Source organism: Clupea harengus, chromosome 10, assembly GCF_900700415.2.
Source record: "Clupea harengus chromosome 10, Ch_v2.0.2, whole genome shotgun sequence".
NCBI lineage: Eukaryota > Metazoa > Chordata > Actinopteri > Clupeiformes > Clupeidae > Clupea > Clupea harengus.
In genome coordinates, this window is record NC_045161.1 from 7,450,878 (window position 1) to 7,475,328 (window position 24,451).

At 45.1% G+C, this 24,451-nt stretch overlaps 1 protein-coding gene across 1 annotated transcript in view; it reads left to right on the top strand.

The window, feature by feature from the left end:
• The first annotated feature begins 4,718 nt into the window (after positions 1 to 4,718).
• The window catches only part of prdm5 (PR domain containing 5), a 47,426-nt gene continuing 27,693 nt past the window's right edge, over positions 4,719 to 24,451 (top strand). Inside the window, exons 1-12 of the mRNA XM_031575173.2 lie at positions 4,719 to 4,959; positions 5,619 to 5,702; positions 7,031 to 7,153; positions 8,851 to 9,013; positions 9,228 to 9,405; positions 9,738 to 9,833; positions 10,306 to 10,427; positions 14,763 to 14,842; positions 17,550 to 17,634; positions 17,916 to 18,073; positions 19,245 to 19,338; positions 21,823 to 21,983. Coding sequence (XP_031431033.1) covers positions 4,861 to 4,959; positions 5,619 to 5,702; positions 7,031 to 7,153; positions 8,851 to 9,013; positions 9,228 to 9,405; positions 9,738 to 9,833; positions 10,306 to 10,427; positions 14,763 to 14,842; positions 17,550 to 17,634; positions 17,916 to 18,073; positions 19,245 to 19,338; positions 21,823 to 21,983 — 1,443 coding nt within the window. The 5' untranslated portion in view covers positions 4,719 to 4,860. The remainder of the gene's footprint in view (positions 4,960 to 5,618; positions 5,703 to 7,030; positions 7,154 to 8,850; positions 9,014 to 9,227; positions 9,406 to 9,737; positions 9,834 to 10,305; positions 10,428 to 14,762; positions 14,843 to 17,549; positions 17,635 to 17,915; positions 18,074 to 19,244; positions 19,339 to 21,822; positions 21,984 to 24,451) is intronic.

Sequence of the window (24,451 nt, forward strand, 5' to 3'; positions counted from 1 at the left end):
GGTGGACAAGACTTCTGAGGGCTGAAGACAACCAAAGAAAACCACGCTGGCGACCATCAAAGACCCAGGGTAAACCCATGGCACCTTTGCGGTGGAGAAGATGCATTGCTCAAACATTCCCGCTAAACAACGGAGCCGGTTCCTAGTCTTTGGAGGCTATCGACACCATCTCAAGCATTTTGTAATGCCCCTGGTGAGTGTCTCCACCCTTACGGCTGATACACTCACTGCACATTACGGCAGACATCAGCACAAAGACTCAAGGCACACACACACACAGACAGACTCGGCAGACCATGTGCATACAAGATTTGGCACACACACACAGACACACACACACGCACAGACACACAAACACAAACACACACACACACACACACACATGTACGCACAAACCCACACACATATATCTCTGGAAGGACTTGTAAAATGGAAGAATGGGATGATCATGAGTCCAGCCCTGCAGCCCAGCGGGAGCGATCAGTGTAGCGGATCCCTTCCAAACCAGCACTGCGCCGCTCCCATTAAAAACGGCAGGGCAGTCCACTCCACTCCAGGCGGAAGTCTGGGGCCGGTGCCCAAATTCATCCCTGGGCTTCGGGTCTGGGTGGAGGGTGGTGGTGGTGGGGGGCTTAGAGGAGACCGGCAACCCCCAGGCTTTATTTGGCCTCCATCTACTAAACCTCAGCGAGGCAAGAGCTGCCCACTAATACCAGAGCTGCTGCCCCAATGTTTCTCTAGAACAAGAGCTGATGTGGAGAGAGGTAGGATGAAAGCAGCTAAGTGCAGCAGTTGATTAATCACATATGTAACAGACACTGTCACATGAGAGAGCCCCAGTGGTGAGCTTGGGCAGCACGAGCGCAGAGTGTATACTGTATGAGTGGAATAATGGTTATGGCTTTATGAAGCATGCTCTGTGTGATTATAATGCAATTAAATCTATTGCTGTAATCACTTTAGAGGGAATTGTGCAGGCTTAGGGTGGGTGCCTGCGCATGTTTGCTCTTGTGCATGTGTTTCGATTGTGTGTGTTTTTGTGTGTGTGTGTGTTTTTGTGTTTCAGGTTCATTTAAGAGTGTACAGTACATACTGTATGTGCATATGTGTGCCTGTGTCTCTATGTGTATGTATCTGTTTCAATTTAATCTATAAGTTTGTGTGTATGTATGTGTGTGTCTGTGTGTGTGTGTGTGTGTGTGTGTGTGTGTCTAATGGGGTGTGGGTGTATGTATGTGTGTGTGTGTGTGTGTGTGTGTGTGTGTGTGTGTATAATGGGGTTTGAGTGTGGGTGTATGTATGTGTGTGTATGTGTGTGTATGTGTGTGTGTGTGTGTGTGTGTGTGTGTGTGTGTGTGTGTGTATAATGGGGTTTGGGTGTGGGTGTATGTATGTGTGTGTGTGTGTGTGTGTGTGTGTGTGTGTGTGTGTGTGTGTGTGTGTGTGTGTGTGTGTGTGTGTGTGCGTATGTGGGTGTGGGTGTGTGTGTATGTGGGTGCCTGCATGCCTATAGCCACTCTTGGGAGGTGGTCTTGGGAGGTGCTCTACAGCCTATGTGTATGGCCGCTCTGAACGTCCTCCATCCTGAAGGACCCCAGCGTAAGTACAGTAAGGGTGGTCCTCCGGTTCTCCCACTCTCGTAAAATGACTTGTAAGTGGCTGTAATTTCTCACGCTTCATCGGCACTGTAATCTCCCCAGTCTCCCTCTGAGGAGTCTCCTCTCGCCGGCGTCCGCCAGGGATCGGGGGCCTGACAAAAAACCAAAACAACATTTATCCAGCGACCTCTGCGCTGCAGGAAATGGTTAGCCAGCAGTTCCACGACAACCTTGAAACTGGGAGGGCTGGGAGGAAGATGGTTGGGTGGCGTTGGGGGGTAGGGGATCAGGCTGAAGATTGCTGGAGAAGAAGAGGTTGAAGGGGTGGGTGGGGGCGTTGAGTCAGGCCGGTGTGGTGGTGTGTGTTATGAAACATGAAACAAAGGGTTTGTTAGCCACTGAGGACACGCTCCACAGTATCAGATTTGGACATTTCAGAAAAATGTACACACACATTTGGAAAAAGCCTGCATGGAACGAGCTCAGCGTTTGCCAGAGTGAGGTTTCCCTGCAGTGAAAATATTTGCTCAGAAAAAAAAAAAAAAGAAAAAAAAAGAACGCAAAGCTCAGAGAGTATTTATTTCTGTGGAGTCTTCTGCCATGTTCTAAATGTGGTTTCTGTGCTTCTTGGCCCTCTTCGCAACTCTTGGCCAGAGCGACGCAGAGTGGTTGGCTCTTAAGTTCCCCCTGAGCGGCGCTCTGTCAGGTTACGGGACTGGGTTCTGTTGGGTTCAGTGCCCTGGTGCTGCTGGGATGGTCGTCCCTTGGGCCGGTCCTGTCTCGGTTTATGATGGAGGCAGTTCTGCTCTGGCCACATTTACAATGCCCTGGGCTCTAGTGTAGCTCTGTTTGTAGTGGCTGAGGATCTGAGCATGCTCCTCCAAATCTTAAGCCATGTGTGTGTGAGTGTGGGTGTGTGTGTGAGTGTGTGTGTGTGTGTGTGTGTGTGTGTGTGTGTGTGTGTATGTATGTATGTATGCATCCATTTGCGGGAGTGTGCGTCAGAGAGAGAGAGAGAAAGAGAGAGAGAATGTGTGTATGGGGTGTTTTGATTGTGCATGTGTGTGAGGGGAGGCTGCATGGGTGTGTCTGCATGGTGTGTGTGTGTGTGCATATGTTTCTGCGTGTCTGTACGTGTCTCGGTGTGTATGTATGTCCAGCCTTGAGCAGACCACAGAGCCTGTGATCAGTGGCACTGCTTGATGCAGACAGAGTGAAAGTTGACAGACAGGCAGGCCTGAGCCGGGTGGTGGTCTGGGTCAGGCCGCCTAATCAATTCAAACTTGCACACACAGAGCTCCCAAAGGCCCCAGTGCTGACAAGGGGGGTCGGCCAGGGTCAGCAGGGCCAAAAGGGGACACACAATGGACCCTCTCAGAGCAGTGGCCATTTCAGCCATTCCATGGCCTCACCCCTGCACTCGCAGCAGCACTTTCCCTCCTGTCTGTCACCCTCGCAGCACAACCGCAACGCCACCTGGGCCCGAGGAAAGGGACGGAGATGCTGGAACACAAGGAGAGGACGGCACCAAAGGAATGAAAGGGCAATTGATTACCACACTGTCAAAAAAAGGGAAAGTGACCAGGCGGGTAGATAGGCTGAGAGCATAGAAAGATGGGCCCTCCTTTTGAGGTTCGGTTGTTGTTGTTGGAGCAAACTGCCTTTTTTTTTTTTTTTACATAAACCGTGGATTTCTGCATACAGTGCATTCTCGCTAAATCAGCTGTGTCAAAAGTTTACTGATTAATAAACAAGCACATTGTGTACACCAGTGACATCTTTAATTTCATGATTTTGAGATTTAATTAAAGGCCATCTCTGATTTAAGTGACATGCAAGAAGAAGAATGTTTCCCACGATTCAAACATTAGTGTTAGTACACAAGTGTTCTAATAACAGGAAACCCCTCTCAATTGTGGAATCTTGTTTACCCTAGATGGGGAAAAAAAGCATGATTCAGTGTTTATAACAGTCAACAAACTCCTTCACTAGCAGGCACTGTCTCACCAAACGATCTTCACACATTACCACCATTGTCACATGACAGTGAACTTAACCAATTGAGACCGTCCTAAGTCTGAAAAGTTCCGCCACAATGCGGCAGGAAGTACTTCGGATAAACATGTAGGGAAGTCGCTGTAAACAACGAATCAGAGAAGTGAAGTGATTCTGATTAGAGAGGAGTTGGATTTGAGGAAGGTGTGTGTTAAAAAACACACATCCATCCCTGTAAACAAACACATAATCAGGGACCCAAACACATACACGCTCACACACGCGCGTGCACACATACACACATATATAGAGGTCCTTCATCTACACTGTTTGAATACACTAATCACTCTCATACACAGAATAAGTGCACTAAATTTAGCTTTGGTGAGCTTCAATGGAAGGATCTATTCCGGAGTAATGGCCTGAGACGGGCTTTATAGCCTGGCCAGGTGGAAGTTGGGGTTCACATCATTTTCACACACAGGGTCATTTAAACTGTCCACACACACACGCACACTGACACACACACACACACATACTCGCTCTCTCTCTTTGAAAAACAAACAGATACATAGACACCCACAAAGAACAGATGTTAACATCCTTAAGAATACCAACTCCTTTAGTTAATTACCCATAGTAATGAGGTTGGCATAAGTTATACCCTCTTCTTAAACTGGTGCTGGTTTAGTGTTTTACAGACATTAACCACAGTTAATTATATTTGTTAGATATATTTGTCTTTTGATTCATATTGTCTGTCAATGAGTGCCTGGCAAGACTAAACTTTCACATGTGACAAAAGGTGTTTATACTATTAAGTCAAACTTTGTATGTACTGTACACTCTTAAATGAACTGTGGATAATTAAAGTAATCTATCTATCTATCTATCTATCTATCTATCTATCTATCTATCTATCTATCTGTATCTATATATATCCCAGTTCTCTCCAACATTTTGGCATGGAAAATGATAATAATGACCTAACCTGGAGGGTGAAAACCAGGTTGTCTACAATGTCTGAAATGCCCTACAAACATAAATCGGCAGCATCCCTCGAGCTTTTACATAGCTCCTGGCTACCAAAACTTTCGACCAATCAGAGCTGCGCTTTGCTTTGCACGAAGAGAGAGAAACATGGAAGTCCAACCTGGACACCGAGACAGAGCTTGAAAAACCTCCCGTCTACACGAAATCATCCTAAAACAGTCTTGTTTTAGTTAACATAATCTGTCATTCAACAGATAAAAGTTCGATTCAAGCAATGACAATGTTGGGTATGTACGTGCCAGACAGATTTGCTCTGAAGTCATCTAAGGTCCAAGACGGAATCGGGCTTTACACCGCAAGAAGAGTCAAGAAGGTTTGTTCATTTCAGTTAGGAAAAACGAAAACAAATACAAAATTGGCGACACAGTTAAGACTAATATGTTTCAGCGTTTATGGAAAAAAGGAGTTTACGTTAACTTATGACCAGAGTTTGACGCGTTAGGGAGTAGTATAAATGCATAGCGATAGCAATGTCGGTGTTCGTTTTACAGCTGCTGACGTGAAGTGCCACGTATGGAGGAGTGAACATTTGCTCTGTCTCAGTAGTCCAGTTGCAAGTATTAGATTATCTACTCTTCGCGATTTGTATATAACCTACAACATGAAACTACCTCGTCTGATGCCCATTTACGTTGAACTTTATCCACTGCTACCAACTGTAGATGAAGGGATGCCAATTAAATAACATATTTTGATAAATGAAAGACACACGTAGATGAAGCGTAGAATAGTTCTTTTATTTGGATTGGTGACATTCAAGAATAAGAATTAATCAAAATATACACGAGTTGAGATAAAGAAGCACTGAAAGGTGACAGAGTTGACTTGACTTGAGAGTTACCGTTTGGATAGCTTACACTAAAGAATACACGTTGTTTCTAAACTGATAACATTTTAACAGTGTAACTATCCATATTTGTCATATGTCAATTGTAACGGAGAGTAGCCTAATATCTTACTGTTTTGTCTAAGGGAGAGAAGTTTGGCCCATTTGCTGGAGAGAAGAAAATGCCGAGCGAAATGGATGAGAGCATGGACCCGCGATTGATGTGGGAGGTGCAGTAATCCATGATGGCTCAGTGTGGATCTTTGAGTACTGACATCATCACACCCCGTGCATTTCTTTTGTGCCCCAGCACAATATGGCCTTCATTGTGCCAGTCTTAACTTAGTGTATGTGTGTGCGTTGCTGTAATGCTTAATGTAATATTTAATGTGTCAATATATATAAATATAAATAGACAGAAGAAGAAGATAGACTGATGAAAAGACAGACAGACAGATTGATAGATAGACAAGACAGCTAGGGAAAATGCTCATGGCACGTCATGTTTTTCAGTGAGCGGGGTACGGCAAAATGGACCTCAAAGCCCCAATGAAGCGTCTCAATCATTTTTTTCTTTTTCTAAAGCAACACAAACGTTGGCCCTAAGTGATGCCTGATTGGAGCAGACATGTAGACGATGTTCTCAGCCCATACTGTTCCTGTGCCATCTTGTTGCATTACTGAAGTATCTGCTTGCCAAATTCCACACACTGTAATTTACTGTAGCCACAATATAGTTTATGTAATAGTCAATGATCTCCACAAAGCTCTAATGACATACAAATAGCCTTACTGAGAGTATACAAGTGTCTGCAAGATTGAAATCTGTGAATTGTGTGTTTATACACATACCAACCGTAATTTCTACCTTCTTGATGACACAGGGTTCAAATTCTCTGGTGACATCTGTAATAACAGCTTTTTATAGTTTTGATTTATATTTTTAAACTGTATGATATTATCCTCTGGTAATCAGCAGGCCAATTTTCTATCTCTGCACTACAATTTTTTATCCAATTTTATCAACTCAGTATGGGAAGAGTTTTCAACTTTGAGCTGTTTTGCACTAGTATATCAAGCAGTTTTGTGTAAGACTATATCAGCAATTTGATGATTTTGGTTTGTGCAGTTCAGTGATCATCAGACGGTAATTATTAGGCTCGAGTTTTTGTTGGCCCGAGTCACCATCCCACTCTGTCGAATAATGTAGTCATTATTTTAACATCAGGGAAAGTTACAGTGTGTTTTAGAACACTTGATAACTTGTGTGCAATAGATTTCATTTGAATGCTTGAACACTCACATATTCAGACAGAGAGAAATTCTCAAAACTGTCTAACTGATGAACTGATTAGCTTGACAGAAACATTAAATATGCATGTACTGGTGTCCAGAGAAGAACATAATGTTACATTTTACTTGTTATAACATGTCTGAAAATCAACCCCTTTTGAATGCCAATGTCCTCTGTTGGGCTGCAGTGTATTGTGGGTCTTCAGATGGAGGCTCTGACTGCAGTGGTGAACAGTTTTGGCAGGTTTTTCTGTGTGTCTTGCAGGTACGGGGGACCAAAGGGGACGTGTTGTACATCCTAGACGCCAGCAACCCTCGGAACGCTAACTGGCTGCGTTTCGTCCATCAGGCACCGTCTCAGGAACAGAAGAACCTGGCGGCCATTCAGGTACGAGCCAGCCGGTGCTCCAGAGATAACAACACCTCCAGCCTTATCGCACAGCCAGATTCAAAGACTTCAAGCCACAGACCCAGCAGAGAGACGGAGGGAGAGAGGGGGGGGGAGATGGGGAGACAAAGAGAGACAGTGAGAGAGTAAGAGAGTGAGAGCAAGAAGAAAAGACGGTGAGAGAGAAAGACAAAGAAAGAGAGAGAGAGAATAGAGAGAAAAAGGGAAAACAGAACAAGAAGGGGAAGAAAATAGAGGAGATTAAAATGAAAATGAGAGAACGCCAAAACAGAATGGGACTTAAAGGATTCGAGAGAAAGGATAGCACATGCAGTTAGATTAGCCAGTCACACATTTAGCAAGCAGGGCTAAATTTACCTGAGAAAAGCAGAGAGACAGAACGAGGCACTTGGGTAAATTGTTTTGTCTACGGCTGCAGACATGTTGTGAAATCGGTCCTCTGATAGAGGTCTGAGGAGAGAGATGTAGAGGTCGGTGTGTTTGATAACTATGCCTTGTGTGTAATGAGCCTTGCTTAAACACAGGTCTTCAGCAGAAGCTTCAGCCGCTCATCTAGATCAGCTAGGTCAGCTGTAAAGACAATAGAACGGTTGCCATTGTTGCACCAAATATAAGCTCAAATCTTGTCCATGTCGCCAATGTCCACAGAGTTCAATAAGGACAAATAGAGGGAGACACCAGAACACACAAACACAGAATTGTTCTTCCAGCTGTGGTTTTTAGTTGTTTTCATGTTTTATTTTCAAATGGCAGTAGTTCTTGTAGGTCCTACCCACCCATAACACAAGCCCACACACACACACACACACACACACACACACACACACGCACACCCACACCCACACCCACACCCACACCCACACCCACACACACACACACACACACACACACACACACCATATGTTCAGACAGAGAGAGGGAGAAAGAGAGGGAGAGGGAGAGGGAAAATGAAGCACTGGTAAGTTTCACCCTTCTAATAATAAAACAGACTTGCAGAGAGGCATGTTAGCCCAGGACCTGTGGTCTGAAGGCTATGGTTTTGCCATTAATGCTACAGTGCTAAAACCCAGCGTCTGCTCAAAGGTCATACATGTGTGCTTTCAGCTCTGGCTTCCATCAGCTGTGACATTTATAGCGTTTTTTTTCTGTTGAGATTAATATATGTGCATATTTATAATCCAGAAGAAGACGGACTGTGACACTTTGATTTCATTAGGGGGTGACCTTTGGAATATGAAAGTTTAAAGACAACATATTTAGGGGCGCTGACTGCTTGGCCTTTGACCTTAATCAAGACTAGCAGACGAACACACCAATGTCTCATCGTAATGGGTCTTGGGTCCTTCATTTTGTGTATGTCAAAAGTCGATGTGCCGGTGTGTGGTTGTGTGTCTGTGTCTGTGTGTGTGTGTGTGTGTGTGTGTGTGTGTGTGTGTGTGTGTGTGTGTGTGTTTAATTAATGTTCCATTCCCTGAGGCATACAATCTGTATGCCATCATGCAAGTCGAGAAGTTGACTGTCAGGTCATAATGAAACATAGTTATGTTGCTGTGATAAGGCTTAAGTTATTTCCCTGTTTTGACTTAGCCTGTCTTTGACTAAGAACCTTATTTTGTTTTATTAGAGTGTCTTTGATCACTGTTGACAGTCTGAATGGCCTGCCCTTTGGTCTGCAGGATGGAGAGAATATCTTCTACCTGGCTGTGGATGACATCGAGACAGACACAGAGCTGCTCATTGGCTACCTGGACAGTGACATGGAGGAGGAAGAGGAAGAGGAGGAGGAGGACATCAAGGATGAAGATGAAAACAGTATTGAGGCCAAGCATCTCAATGAAGGTGGGATTCACTAATGTATCCTATATTTTTTTATCACTTTTATGGGGCTTCCGGTGTTTATAGCAAATGTATATCCTTCATGAGAGAGCGTCCAATGAGATGTCTGGTATGAGAAATCAATGGCTCTTCATTGGACTAAATGTAAGGACATGGATCTCCTGGCTTCCCTTATGGCAGTGTGTGTTAACTGTCTGTTTGTCTCTCCCTTACACAGAGCTGACGATTAAGAAGGAGGACCACCCGTGCCTGCTGTGTGAGAGCAGTTTCCCCAGTGAGGAGATCCTGGCGGCGCATCTCCAGAGCCTGCACCAGAGGCCCAGCACCGAGGAGAAGGAGTTCAAGTGCCGCAGCTGCGGCAAGAGGTTCCCCGTCAAGCAGGCCCTCCAGCGCCAGTGAGTAGCACTGATCTCAGCACAGTTCCAGAACACACCAGCCACCACACATTAATATAAACATCCTACTCCACTTACTGTACCTCAGACTGGGCAATGAGTAATCGCATAAACAGTGTGTGCACATACGGGGCCCTGTATTAAGCATCTGTATGTACTCATTACAGAAGTAGTGCTCCAGAGTACTGGGGAACCTTGAGGCGCTGACTTGAGTCTCTGTAGTGTATCACAGTGTTTGCCTGTGTTCAGTGATGATTTTAGACATTGTACAGCAATGTCTGAGAGTCTTGTTTGTTTGTTTTTTTCTTTTCTTTTCTTTCTTCTTTCATCAGCGTTCTGCACTGCACAGAGAACCAGGCCCCGTCAGGAGACTCAACCAAAGCCCACCAGTGCTCTCTCTGCCACAGCACCTTCTGCTCAGAGTCCAGGTAGGCTAGCTACATACATGGTGACCAAACTAGGCAACCTTCTACAAGGCTGCTCAAGACCACCACCACAGACACAGACACACTTTCATCCCTTTCTTTCGCGCTCTTTCTCTCTCTCTCTCTCTCCCTTTCGCTGTCTCTCTCAATTCAATTCAACTAAATTCAATTCAATTCATTGGCATGAACGTTACAGCAACATTTTTGCCAAAGCCACATACATACACACATTTGCATAATTCAAATGATATCACAAAACAAGACAATTCTAATTATAATCAGTTGTTGTTTTGACATGTGTGGTCTCACTGGCTGTCTCTCAGGTTATGACAAGCTGCTACAAATGTTGCTGCCTAGAATTTATTGATCTATGAATTTATTGAATAAAGATTCTCTCATGTCAAAATATTTAGTGCGTTAAGTGCATTAAGAAGTGCAGCTCTGTGACTGTCTCTGTCTCTCTCTCAATCTGTAGTTTTGAGCAGCACAAAGAGGCTTGTAAAGGAGATGCCAGGTTCATCTGTAAGGCAGAGAGCTGTGGGAAGAGGTTCAAGAGCAAAGATGCACTGAAGAAACACAAGGGAAATGTGCATACAGGTCTGTTGAAGGCACACACACACACACACATATTTAAACCCAATAAAAAAACACAGTAGGGGTCACGTGACAATGGTTGACTGAAGGCTGTATTTTTCGCAGCACTCCCGTACCAATTATTGCAAATCATTTACTCGACTCAGTGTTAATTCTCGGACGCTGTGTGTTATCGGCAAACGTTCGCGTTGTCATGTGAATCCATTATTAAACTGAAGTTATAGATTGTTAATCCATTATTAAACTTAGCATTTTGATTGTTTAAAAGAATGGCCAATGTTTGACACTGTCCGATACATAAGTATGCTAGTTGTGGTGTTATTCCTAGCCCAAATCTCACAGTCCCCTGGTAATGAAGTCAGGTGGACAATCTCATAAAGAAAAAAATCCACCAATCAGAGACAAACTCATCAGAGTCAAAAATCTCTGACTGTGCTTGAGCCACCTTGACTGAGGCAAATACATTGGATACAGTATGTCTGAGATCATGAGGGAAGTTATCCAGAATATTGGCCATGTCATTGAGCAGAAAATATCTAAGTTCTCTGACACTCTGGACAAAATTGCAAGCCGTTTAGATGAACAGTCTAAACGTATCAGCAAGGCTGAACAGCAGGTCTCTAATGTGGAGAACCAACCGCTCTGCGAGATGGAGAAGAGGTGGGCATGGCTCAGACGCTGGACGACGCAGAAAACCGAAGCCAACGGGACAATATAAGAATCCTCAATTTTAAGGAGGATGCCGAAGGCAACAATTCCATATGATTCCTGGCTACCAATAGCCCTTGGGCTCTCCACTGCAAAGGATCACATTCAAATCAACTGAACCCACCAGAGCCTGGGGTCAAAGGGGAACTGTCCTCATCAAGTGATTGTCACAACTCTCGGTACAAGATGAAAATTCTGTCTTAGGTGAAGACATAGATTTCTGGAACACAAGGGATTCCCTATCTACATCATGCAGGGTCTTTCCCTGTCTGTTAGCGAGAAATGTCGGTCCTTCAATGATGTATGCCAAAAACCTTTGGATAGGAAGATCAGGTTTGTGATGTGGTATCCAGGCAAGATTGTCACCCACTACAAAGGGAACAAGCATATATTTGAGAATGAAAATGAGGCACAACAATTTGTGGACAGTTCTTTGGAGTAATACCGGCGAGCTAGGCCAGCATTGGCAGTGTGGTGACTTGATTAGCAAGCTAATGTGTTGCTGGGGTAGGCATTATTAGTTTTGACACTTTGATCAGTGCCTTTCTAATTGATTTTCAACTAACTAGCCAGTGATCAGTTCAACATGAGAACCTAATTAGAACTCTGGCTGGGTTGACATGGGAACGGAGGCTGCATTAGAACTCTGGCTGGGTTCACATGGGAACGGAGGCTGCATGGAGAGTTTTTTTTCCTTTTCTTCCTTCCCTCTCTGTGGTGATGACCTCTTTCGGTGTCTGTTGCTGTGCTACCCTTCAGCTCTATTATTTCTACTTTCTTAAACTTCTATATTGATTACTTTTTACATTGGTCTGTGCTTGACCCCAGTTGGGGTATTGGTATTAGCTGTGCCACTGTTCAAAGACGGTTGTATTTTGTTTGACAGCACAACCTCTCGTTGCTTGCTTAATGTTAATCATGATCAACAATGGCCACTCTGTCATCTATTTACAGAAGGAGAAGTATATCAGTTGCGTACCATGAAGGTAGTTACGTGCTTTCGTCGGAGTAACCCAAAAATTGGGCCGTTTCTTATGTAAACACCATTTACGCATAGCCTGCCCGTGACTTACATTCTTTTGAATGACGTGCTTTGGGCTGTTGTAAGTCAAGCACCACTACAAGGTGAAACACCATATTATGTTTGAAGTCGGCAGTAGGCCTACTTCTAACATTATTATACATGTACAAATAACGTTGCAAATTCATAATGTTTGAGTGACAAATTTAGGTTTTAAATTACTGAAATAACATTACATTACGTTATAATAGGCTACATTGTGATTTTGTGATCACATGATCCTGCAAACAATCTTGGTAAATAATTTGATCAGTTGCAGTAAAACTAATGTAATATCAATAATCGAGGAAAGCGAGTTGCGAGTGTTCCGACCTCGTTTTGATATACTGGAGTTTACCGACGCGCATTTCAACTTGACCATGAAGCCATAATCAACCACCCTTGTGCAGAATCCTGGATAAATAACTTTTAAGCCCCAGTAATCTACAACATTTTCTGCCAGTCTCCATCAAAATAATTTGTGTTCTTTCTATCCTCGCATCTTTCAGAGGGTGGCTTATATGATGCACATGTGTTTATTCATTAAGTCATCGATGGGAAAGTGATTGATTATTTGATTATTGAGTGTTTAATGATAGGCCACGCAATATGATCTCAAGATGGGATAGTGTGGTGCTGTCTATTGTCATTTGTTCTTTGTTTTTTATTGTTTTGTTTTATGTTGTTTGTTTTTATCTTTGAAAACTCAACAAAATATAGGGGAAAAAGTGTGCAAGGCTTTAAAACTTTAATTGAGTTTAATAGGTTTACATTAGTGGGCTGTCTTGGAGATGTTAAATACTTCACCTTCATTAATGACTCTGGCCCTGTTAGCATTGTGTGACACTGATTAGATTAATGGCTAATTGCTCTCACACTCTAATATGCTCTCAGCTCGTTCTAGTTCATTTGTGATTTTGGTTCATGCCAAAACCATTTCCATATTAATCCAATCCATTCAATGTCGTGTTTTCTCCCCCCTCTATATCCCGTTTTTTTTTTTTTTAAACGAACACATACCATGAAGTGATGTTTAGATGTAGACATGGGGCCTTCATTTCATTGACGGGCAACTGGCAACGAGCAAAATCCGCCGCACATGAACTACAGCTAATTTAATAACTTTGCAAAATCATTTTGCAAAATCATTAAATACCATGAGCAAGATCCTAAACGCAAAGATGGGTGGGTCAGTCCAGAGCTCCCGCACGCCACATGATAGCTAAAGACGGACTTTGCTCGTTGCACGTTGCTTTGCTCGTTGCCCTGTTGCCCGTTAATGAAATTAGGGCCCATAATGTGAGTCTAATGAATGTCAGAAAGGAGCCATCCGTCTGGTTAAAGTTCATGGTGAGCACGTAGAGCCGCACTGACGTATCACATAGGAGTGGTGATGTAGCTGCTGAGCTATGTCTCTCACTGGTCTAGGCCTTAGCCTTAGCCCCGGGCCGAGGCTCTGTCTTGCATTAGGCATTAGCCTGGCCGTCTCTGTGTGGGTACGTGGGCGAGAGGGGAAGTGGCGAGGCCTGCCGAGACCAGAGTCACCCATCAAGCGGTGACGTCAGCGGGACTTGAAGAGGAAAGGGGTTGGGTGGGGGGTTGCTCTGTTGTCCCTGTAATAAGTTTTTTACTGGCTTATTAAAACTTGAGAAGGACCCAGTGGAAGCTGACAGGCGCTGGCCATTAGAGACCCTCTTTTCGCGGTGGTGTTCATCTCCAGCCGACCGCTTGTAAGAGTAGGAAGTACAGCTGGCATTTGACCTCTCACCTCTGTTAGATGTGAGCACGTGTGTGTGTGTGTGTGTGTGTTTGTCATTTGGTGGGCGTCACATGCCTGAGTCGACTGGAGAGAGAGAAGAGACAGAGATGTCTGTGGGCACTTAGTGTTCCGTACAGCCACTTCCTGGCTCTTGAGCAACTCTTGACTGTGTTATCGCAGTTGTGGAGCTGTGCTGTTTCATGGAGAACACCTGCACGGCGCTACATCTTGAAGCACGCTAACGTGAGAAGGGAAGAGAAGTACGAAATAAACTGCTTTGGCTCCAGGCCCAACAGACACAAAATACACATCCTCCCGCACTTCCTCAACAGCCATATTGGCAAAAACAACCCGTGTGTCACGTCGGATGAAATTCCATTGTCCTTTGGCTTTTTTTACACTTAGATCTTGCATGGAAGTTTGGCAAAGGATTCCCCCTGTCAAAGTGTAGGAGGGTTTTTTATCTCTTTGGAATGAAGCCTTGGAACAGTTGGCATAGCTGTCAGCCCAAAGCCTGCGTTAGCCCCTCTACGTTAGCCAAACTCTGAGGTGGATGCTTAGTTCAAGGAAACCAACCATCTTGAGATGTTCTTTGAGTTTTCTTACTTGGACTGCATAAGGCCATGTGCTCATCTTTGTGGTCTTTCTGTAGACAAGTGCAACAGCTGTCCTAATACGTTTTGGCACACAGGCGCCATCAGTCGACACTTACAATCATAAGAAGTCCATAAAAAATGTGTTGTGTCGAAATCTGTGTGTGTTTCACGATTGTAATTCTTTGCTTCTTTTTTTTTTTTTTTTTTTTTTTTAGGCAGCGCTCGAAGGAAACTTATGTGTACCATCTGCAACAAGAAATGCTCCTCCTCGCTCAACCTCCAGGAGCATCGCAAGGTCAGAGGTCGTGTCTATCCACCCTATCCCTTCAGCAATGTCTCCCCTCCTTTTATTTCTTTTTTCCCCGTTGCTCAAGGCTCTGGTTTCTGTCTCGAGCATTTCCATCCATCCGTGTCTCAGTTTTCATAGCTTTGTCACCCGATTTTTAGAGTTTTTCTGGACACAAATATACCTCTTTGCCCAGTCGCTCTTCACTCTCTTTCACTTTCTCCTTCCTTCTCCCTCATTCTCTCTCCCCCTCCCTCTCTCGTTCGCCCACTGTGGGAGTTTAACTTTATGTTAACATTGTAACATTTTCCGACTCTGTGACACAGGAGAGGAAGGTCGGTTTTGGTTTCACAAGCTCATCCCTGCGGACCTTGTGAAATTCAAGAGGCACTCTGAGCAGACAAAAAGACTTTAACCTCGGCGTCAGGAGTCTTCTGGCCAAAAACCTAAAAGTGGTCACAGTGAGCCAAAATGTCATCTTAAGAAGTGATAAAGCACTAGTCACTTAAGATATATTACTCTAATGTATAGAATGCTTCAGTACTGAAGGTGAAGCATTGAAACCATGCTGGACAAACAGTAATAGTATGTCAACTAAAATAACACTAGAGACGGTGTTAATACAATCACAAGTTCATTGCATTCCATATAATTAATGGCATCAGATCTAATTGTTCTGCTTAGTTTTTTCACCAAAAGTGTCATACCACTTCCATTAACCAGGCAAGGAGATATCAGTAATTAGCATGCAAATGTGTATTTGTACAATGATCTCAGTCTGGGCCATCACTGAACCAGCTCTCTATGGGAGGTTGTCCTTCAAGGAGAGTCGTCCTGAATTTGTCGGAGCTGAATAGCCCCTGTGTCTGTGTTTATACCCAGAAATTTGATTGTGGATAGCTGTTAGTGTCTCCCAGAAGAAACCGCCGTGACGTTCCTCCCGCAGGTAACCAGAAATGACCTGCAGCCATCTGCTGCAGTGTGTTTTGACCCCTGCGAAAATCTAATTTCCCTCCTCAGACATGGCTTTGAGTCTCTCAAATGTCAAAGCAGCCATTCCGCTCTTTAATTAAAGCTAGGCCTTTAAGCCAGGGCTGTTGAGTCCTTAATGTTACTATCTTGCTTGCATACGCATGAGAGATGCTGCGCTGACGCTCTAGACAATAGAGACATGGCCTGACACCAGGCTCTGGTGAGGCTTTTCAAAAGGGACAGAAAAGTGATTCATCATGCAGTATTTGGATCGGTCAGACCACGGATATGGCATTTATCTACGAAACAAGTAATTTTTCTCCTGTTAATGTGAAGCCGATGCGTCTCATTCTCATTCAAATGAATGCATTCAGGCGAAATTTAACCTTTTGGTGCCCACCAAAGCTTTCAGCTCTCTCAGCTCAAGCGTGGGGGACTTTTTTTTTTTTCCGCTCTCTGGAGAAAAGGTTCCCGAAGTTTCTCCTCTCAGTTGGTTCTTTGTCAGCTTAATGGAGTTCCAAATGTTTGCTTTTGTCTGATGGGTTCCCATTGATGGAAGGCCTTTCAAGCTAGACAAGTCATTTGCCAAATATGAAACACGATGAGAACAAGACTCGCAAGGACCAGGACTTTGTTTATGTCCTCACATTCTGTTGCTGAGCTGATCTGCTCCTAAAATAGTGCGCTGCACCTCCTATAGACATAGCCGACAAAAGAATCATTGTTTCGGACGAGGAATATGACTGAAACTCAATTATTACTCGATGAGTAATTTTGTCAAGAATTCAGATTGATTGTTGTACTGTTATAAAACTGCTCAGAATTATCAAACACATTCTGGTTTAGCAGGCTTCTCAGATCAGTATTAGAGACGGTTTTCTAGATCTTTTGGAGCAATATTATTATATATATATTTTTTGTGTGTGTTTGAGATTTTGAGTTTGAGTATTTGAGTTTTGTACAAAGTAGCTAAGAAGATAAGACTTAAAATATAATTTAGATATTACAAAATGAAGATTAAATTAGTTATCAGTTCAGATGAGTAACTTTTAATCCTGATTTGTTAGAAATTCCCCAACTCCCAAAAGTTGTGCAACTTAATATTACCATAAATAAGCAGTGGTTAAAACTGACAACAGCAAGCTCTGAATACTTCAGTGGTATTCAGATCCTTTATTATCCTAACTTTGCAGAGGAACCTTTCATAATAAGTACTATTATAACGCAGCTGAGAGCCAGAGAGAGCTAGTCAAGCTTTCAGGCAGTTTAATTACATTTCCAGATGATGTGTGTGTGCATGTGTGTGTGTGCATCTGTGTATATGTTTGTGTGTGTGTGTGTGAATCTGTGTGTCTGTGTGTGTGTGTGTGTGTGTGTGTGTGTGTGCGTGGATGTGTGTGTTAGTGTGTGTATGTGTATGTGTGCGTGTGCGATTGCGTGTGCGTGTGTGTGTATATGTGTGTCTGTGTGTGTCACTGAAAGTGTATGTGTGTTTTGGACAGAGCATCTGCAATGCTCCCTCTATGTCTGCAAGGGCTGAGGTTTTTTTTTTTTCCAAGGTTGTGCAGTCAGAATGGGCAACCAAATCTCATCCCTCGGGCCATAAAGACAACTCTGTAACCTCAATACCTCAGGCCCAGTGCTGCACTAGATGAGCAAACCGTCCTTCGTCACTGGAAACCCACCAGACAGGTTGCCAATGTTATTCCACAGACTGAGGTAATGTGTTATCTTATGATCTTAGGTGCACGAGATATTCGACTGCCCTGCCTGTGACAAGAAATTCATCTCCACTAACCAGCTGAAGCGCCACATGATCACACATTCTGGTAAGGATGAATAACACGCACATACAAACGCACGCACACGCACACTCGCACGCAAGCACACGCACACGCACACACACAGACACACACACACACACACACACACACACACAGAGGCATCATTCAAACACATACAGAACAATAAGACACTCAGACACACGCATTCAAATCATGTCATCATGCCAAATATGTCAGGCATTATGAAGATATACCTTTGTAAGCTCTTTCTGTATGTGTATGTGTATGTGTGTGTGTGTGTTTTGTGTGTGTGTGTGTGTTATTAGAAAAGCGACCATACACATGTGAAATCTGCAGCCGCTCCTTCAAACGCTTGGACCAGGTCACTGCCCACAAGATCATCCACAGCGAGGACAAGCCCTACAAGTGCAAACTGTGTGGGAAGGAGTTTGCTCACCGCAATGTCTACAAGAACCACAAGAAGGTACAAGCTTCCCTTCCAGACGTGGCTCGGGTGATTTGCAGCCGCGTGGGAGGATCATTTTTAGATGTTTACCATTTGGGCAGAGTTTTCCTCAGCCAGTCCTCGCGTTAGATGATGTTTAATGATTGAAAGCAGTCAGTCAGACTCCTCCACACAGTCTCTTCCCTGACCAGCGAGCTTTCGCATAGCATCTAGGCAGTCAAAACAGCTTCCAGATCATCCAGTTGATTTTAAATCTGTTGAATCAATCAATCAATCAATCAATAATACTAGTAATTGATGAAATAGCTATTTACTGGTCATTTTTCATAGTTTCAGGCCTTTTATTAATTGACTTAGCATTTATTTGTGACCCTATATAATATGAAGCCATGCAGTAGCCAGCTCGTCTGAATAACTAGAGGAATGTTGTGGGCTGAAGCACCAAGGTCAGAGATGATGGTGTTGAACCATATGATATGTCTGTTCCCTTAAGGGCTCTGTCTGATCTGGCAGATAGGTGGACAGACAGACAGACAGACAGACAGACAGACAAGCAGACAGACACACAGACAGAGACAGACACACAGAGACAGACAGACTGTCTGTGCCTGGCAGACAGACGGTGGTGGTGGTTGTGATGTGGTTGTGTGTGTGTGTGTGTGTATATATATATATATATATATATATATGTGAGGTTATGTGTGTGCGTGTGTGGTTATTTGTGTGTATGTGTGGTTATGTATATGTGTGTGTGTGTGGGGGTGTGTGTGTGGGTATAAATAAACAAGGGAGCCTCTCCAGTTCCTTATCGCCATGCAGGATCATCAGTCTAATCAGCCAGTGTGGAGCCAGACCTGAAACCCCCAGCCTAACCCCGACCCTGACCCAAACCCTGAGCCTCATATCAGGCCACAACAGCAGGCAGAGAGAGAGGGAGTGTTAAAGAGGAACCCAGATAGAGGGAGAGATAGAGGGAGAGGGGGAGCAAATGGGAAGAGAGAGGAGTAAAGGAGAAGATGAAAAGGAGGCCATGGCTGAAGAGAGAGTGATGACAGAAGGAGAGATACCGTGTGAGGAAGAGAGATAAGATGAAGGAGAGAACGGGGTGGGGATAGTGTAATGGTATGATGATGATACAGGCGTTAATTCAGTGTCCCCTCGCTTTCCCATGATGCTTTTCTCTTGGCAGACACACTCGGAGGAGAGACCGTTTCAGTGTGAGGAGTGCAAGGCCCTGTTCCGGACGCCGTTTTCGCTACAGAGGCACCTCCTCATTCACAACAGTAAGTGTGTGTGTGTGTGTGTGTGTGTGTGTGTGTGTGTGTTTCTGTCCCTCTCTCTCTTTCGCTCTCTGTGTGTGAGTCTTCATTTGTCTGTTTGCGGTCCATTCTTAAATAAATGAAACCATTGTCACACGAGAACCATGTCTTTAGGTGAAAGGGAATGTGTTGCCTTTGTGCCCTTGTTTCTTCTGCCAGCCCATTCAGCCTGTAGTGCTGGATAGTGAGCTGTAGGGTTTCTCTGCCCTTGTGGTGGTACTGCTGAAAACGGCCAGGACCACTTTGGAGAGGAGCATCCAGACGACATGCTTTAGTGAAGACCAAGAGAACATAGTTGTGAAGCCCAGCCTCTCAAAGTATAATTTCAAATGCCCAACTGCTTTGAATTTGGTTCTGATATCCAGCCTTTGAGAACATGGTTCTAGTACCCATCTGCTTAGGACGTGGTTCTGATTCCCAAACCCTAACAGGGTGGCTTTAATGGTCCGACCGTGGGAACGTGGTTCTAATACGCAGCCCCCCGAGGACAGGCTTCTGCTGCCCAGCTCCTCGTGAAAGGGCAGGGAGAGCTGAGAAGAGCTGAGGAGAGGAGACTGTCGAGCCTGGCAGGATGGAGGTCTAGACTGATGACACTGAGATTGCGGGAGCTGAAGGCATTTCCTGCCCCCTCGCTCCCCAGAGACAGATCGGCACTCACGCAAGTCAGTGGGAGACTGAGCTACGGGGCACGGGCCTGGGACCTGGATTAGATGTCAGGTGCCAGCTGGAGGTGGGGTGGGGTGGGGTGGGGTCGGTGAGTCTGGTTAAAGGCACGTAATAGGTTTTTTACACCTATATATATTGTTTGCACATGCTTCTGCATCCCGTTTAATACAAACTCGGGGTGTGAATATTCCTTTGCCTGTATGGGTATCTGTAATATTCTGTGTGTGGGTATGTGTGAGATATCTGTGCATGTCTGAGTATTAAGTGTGTTTCAAGATATTTAGGTGTGTGTATGTATTCTTATGTGCCTGTGTGTGTGTGTGTGTGGTTGTGCCTGTGTGCGTGTGTGTGTGTGTGTGTGTGTCTGTCTTTGGATCTGCGTGATATCTTTAGAGTGCTGTGTGGGATCACTGGTCTGTGTACCTCTGACTGTGGGAAAATGGATTGCAGCTGTTACAGTGTTTTCATATAAAATAAAGTTGTTGTGAAACACACACTGCACCTTTAAGAGGGTCAGAGGTGACTCAGTGGTTCGTCCTCCACAGAAGCCATATAAACACCTCTCACATGATCCGTGTGTGACCGTGTGCGTGTGGGTCTGCACGCAACTAGATGTCTCCCTTTTCTGCCTCAGTGACAGAGAAGTGATTTTCCATCATAAAGTGACTTAATCTATTGACTTTGTAATCTGAGAATAAGATCCATCTCAGACATTTCTGCAAGGACCATTACTGTTTTTTATAAGAGTAAGGCAGTATGCTTAAGATATTCTCCTTTTTTGAAGGAGTCAGTACTGCTACCAGAGCATGTTTTATGTCTTTGTAGCCTCACCAAATCCTCCCATTGCAAGAAATGATGATATCCTTCCATGGGCCGAGGCTAAAAAAATACTTCATTTCAACAAGATTTTTTTTTTTTTGGTGTGGACCTGTTTTCAGGCCTGTTCTGGAGAACCCCAAGTGTGCCGTTGGGTTTCATAACCTCGAAGAATGGCGCTCCAAGCTCTGTTACCACCAGAACAGAGAGATATGGCTTTTAGCTTTCGCCTTGTACGTATGCCATTTAGGAAACGGAATGGCTTTTCAGCAGGTCCGAGTGGTGTGTGCGATAGATTATCTGATTCCTTTCAGTGCTGCGACTGTAGCCCTTCACAGTCAGAGTTTTGGCAAGGCAGTTTGGTGGTGAGTGTTCCACTTGTGCTCTGGACTGATGGAGCTCTGTGTGTGGAAGGTACTGCTGGAAGGGTAGAAGGATTGGCTGTGTGTGTGTGTGTGTGTGTGTGTGTGTGTGTGTGTGTGTGTGTGTGTGTGTGTGTGTGTGTGTGTGTGTGTGTGTGTGTGTGTAACTAAAATAATCTTGTAGAGGGGTCCCCCCCGCCCCCTGACAAAGTTGGTGGCTGCTGACATCTTTTCACCAGAAAAGTCAGACACAGTTTGTTTAAAACGAGACAGAGAGAGAGAGAGAGATAGAAAGAGAGAGACAGAGCCAGAGTGTTGAAACAGTTTTGAAAGACAGACAACCGAGCATGCATCAAGTGCCACACAATGCAAGAAAATTGGCCCTCTTAAATGTCAAAAAGTGTAAAGGATGGATGGACCTTTTTGGAGGAATAACAGCCAGCTCTGTCCACGTGTCGGTCTGCCTCCCAGAGGGCCTTTGTGTCTGGGATGGGGACAGGGAGATTGCCCCTCTGATGAGTGTTTCTCTGTGTGTGTGTGTGTGTGTGTGTGTGTGTGTGTGTGTGTGTGTGTGTGTGTGTGTGTGTGTTATCCCCCGGTGCAGGTGAGAGGACGTTTAAGTGTGACCAGTGCGATGCCACCTTTAAGAGGAAGGACACACTGAACGTGCACATCCAGGTGGTGCACGACGGGCACAAGAAGTACAAGTGTGACCTGTGTGAGAAGGCCTTCGTCACGCCCTCAGTCCTCAAGAGCCACAAGAAGGTGAGGCCTGCACAGGAGCTCATAAGGAAGGTGCATTACATACTATGTATATACCACTGAATGTACCAATATGTACCATAAAATGGGTATTCCACTGCGCACAAGATAAGGTAAATCAACCAAAATTAAACATCAGGGCCACTGCTGACATTGTATAATATTCAAAGTGACTGCTGTCATCGAGGTATCTTTCAAAGTTAAACGTCAAGAACACAGAAGAAATGCAATTAGGTCCATTCTACTGCTTTCTGTTTCTATGGCCCGTGCTCTCCCCCTTAGAACACTAAGCCCAGACCCATAGCCTGAGAGCAAATGCGTTGTAATTACTTCCATTTGATACAATCTCTGTGCTTGTCATTCTCCCCTTGTCTTGCAGCCACTGAAATTCCTTTGGTTAAACGAATGCTTAACCATCAGCCTTGTTAAGCCCCTTTCGCTTCGTTCTGGTTACAGTTTTTTTAGATATACTGTAGGTTTCTTGATTATATTGGCCTGCCGGCAAAGCTTCTGAGCATTTCTCTCTCTTATTGGATGCATTTGTTTGTCTAAGCTCATTTTCGCAAATTTCATCAGAGGACAAAAATGCAGTCTGCGTCGCCGCTCATTGCACCTCGTCCCTGCTTTGGGCCATGCAATAAACCCCAGCCCCTCGATCGGCAGTCAGAAATGGAAAAAGAATTGGAAACGGCATCCAGTTCCATTCGTTTCCTGCCGTTTCAAAGGAGACAAGAAGCGATCGTACCACAGATTACCCAGACAGCATCAGATACCAGCCCGGAGAGATCCGATGGAAATCAAATCCTTTCTTGGCACACCACGAAAGGGAAAAGCAACGTCGGTATCGCATTAACCTGCGCTGGGCGGAGGAGGGGAAAAGCACGTGGCTCTAATGGGGTGGATTTACCCCCGGGCCCCTGGCAAGCGCTCTGGCAAGGAACCGGCCCGGCGGCAGCTGCACGCCGCTGGAAGCTCCTCGGCGGCGGTAGTGGCCGTGAGGGAAGCGAAAGGAAGATGAATGGCCTCCGCCGGTGCGGCAGACTAAACAACTCGGCCCTGACCCCCCAACACCCTCACACAGGTGCTCTGGGGGAGCCGCGGACCAGCAGCAGCTGAGCACTTAAAGCTCAGCGACGAAGGCACAGTAAATACAGGAAGCTACTGACTGTCACTGCAGCCGAGTGATGGAGGAGGTGTGCTGGACTCTCTCCATCTCTCTCACTCTTGTCTCTCCTCTCTCTGTTAAACAGCTTCTCCCCCACCCTTTTCTTTCCCCTCTCTGTTTTTTTCCCCTCTCTTTTTCTCTCATACTGTACACGCACACAGGTAGACACACACACACACACACACACACACACACACACACACACACACACACACACACACACATACACACACACACACCCACACCCACACCCACACACACACACACTCTTTCTTGTGGGCTCAGTCCATCATTGGAAAAGAGAGCCTCAAAACGTGTAATCGGCACTCAGTGTGTGTGTGGCGGAGCGCTGAATCATAGTGCCTCGGTCTGTTCTTCTCTTTCGCAGAGCGACGCAGAGCGGAGGCAACAGATCGTTTCGCTTCTGCCATGTTCCCAACTTTCATGTGGCCGTCGTTGTCACCGCGGTCTGTCTGTCTCCCTCCTTTTCTGACAACCTCATGTTAGAATGAACAAAACGGCCATTGACAATACATGTGTGTGTGTGTGTGTGTGAGCGTGTATGTGAGCTAGAAAGCGCGTGTGTGGTCATGGTTGGAGGCGGTTTAGGCTCTTAAGCAGCACTTTCCCACCTCCCTTTGTGAGGGCCCTTATTTTCTTGTCAGGAATCTCAGGATGTGTATGAGAGATTGTAATTGAGGCTTGATCTGAATGATGTGGGTGAATGCATACATGTGAGACAGAGATGTGCGTGTGTGTGTGTGTGTGTGTGTGTGTGTGTATGTGTGAGAGTGCACACAAACACATGCTCACATTCGTCATGTGTGCTCCAGGACCAGGACTGTTTGGGAGCGACACCACACGATTTAGCACGAGACAATTGCGCTTGTCGTCAGTCCTCCAGAAAAGACCGTGTTGGACGCTTCCAGTTTCCCCAGCCGAGCTGGAAACGGAATCGTCTCCCGATGATTGAGACGTTATGGGTCCAACAAAGAGCCCTGCTGTCTTTTATGGAGCAGGGATGTCAGCCATGTCTCTCTCGTGGTCGCACAAACAAGAAACCCAAACAAGCATACACAGAAGCATCTGCAGCGCATGTGTGTGCGACGGGCTTACGTCATCACATCCCCAAGTGGAGCGGGCCACAGCTGGGGGGGGGGGGGGGGGGGGGGGCGGCTGAATCAACTGGGGGTCCGGTGAGGTCCGAACGTTTGTGTCCAAGCAATCCGAGCAGAGTGTGTGTGTGTGTGTGTCTGTGTGTGTGTGTGTGTGTGTGTGTGTGTGTGTTGAGGTTAGTGAGATCTAC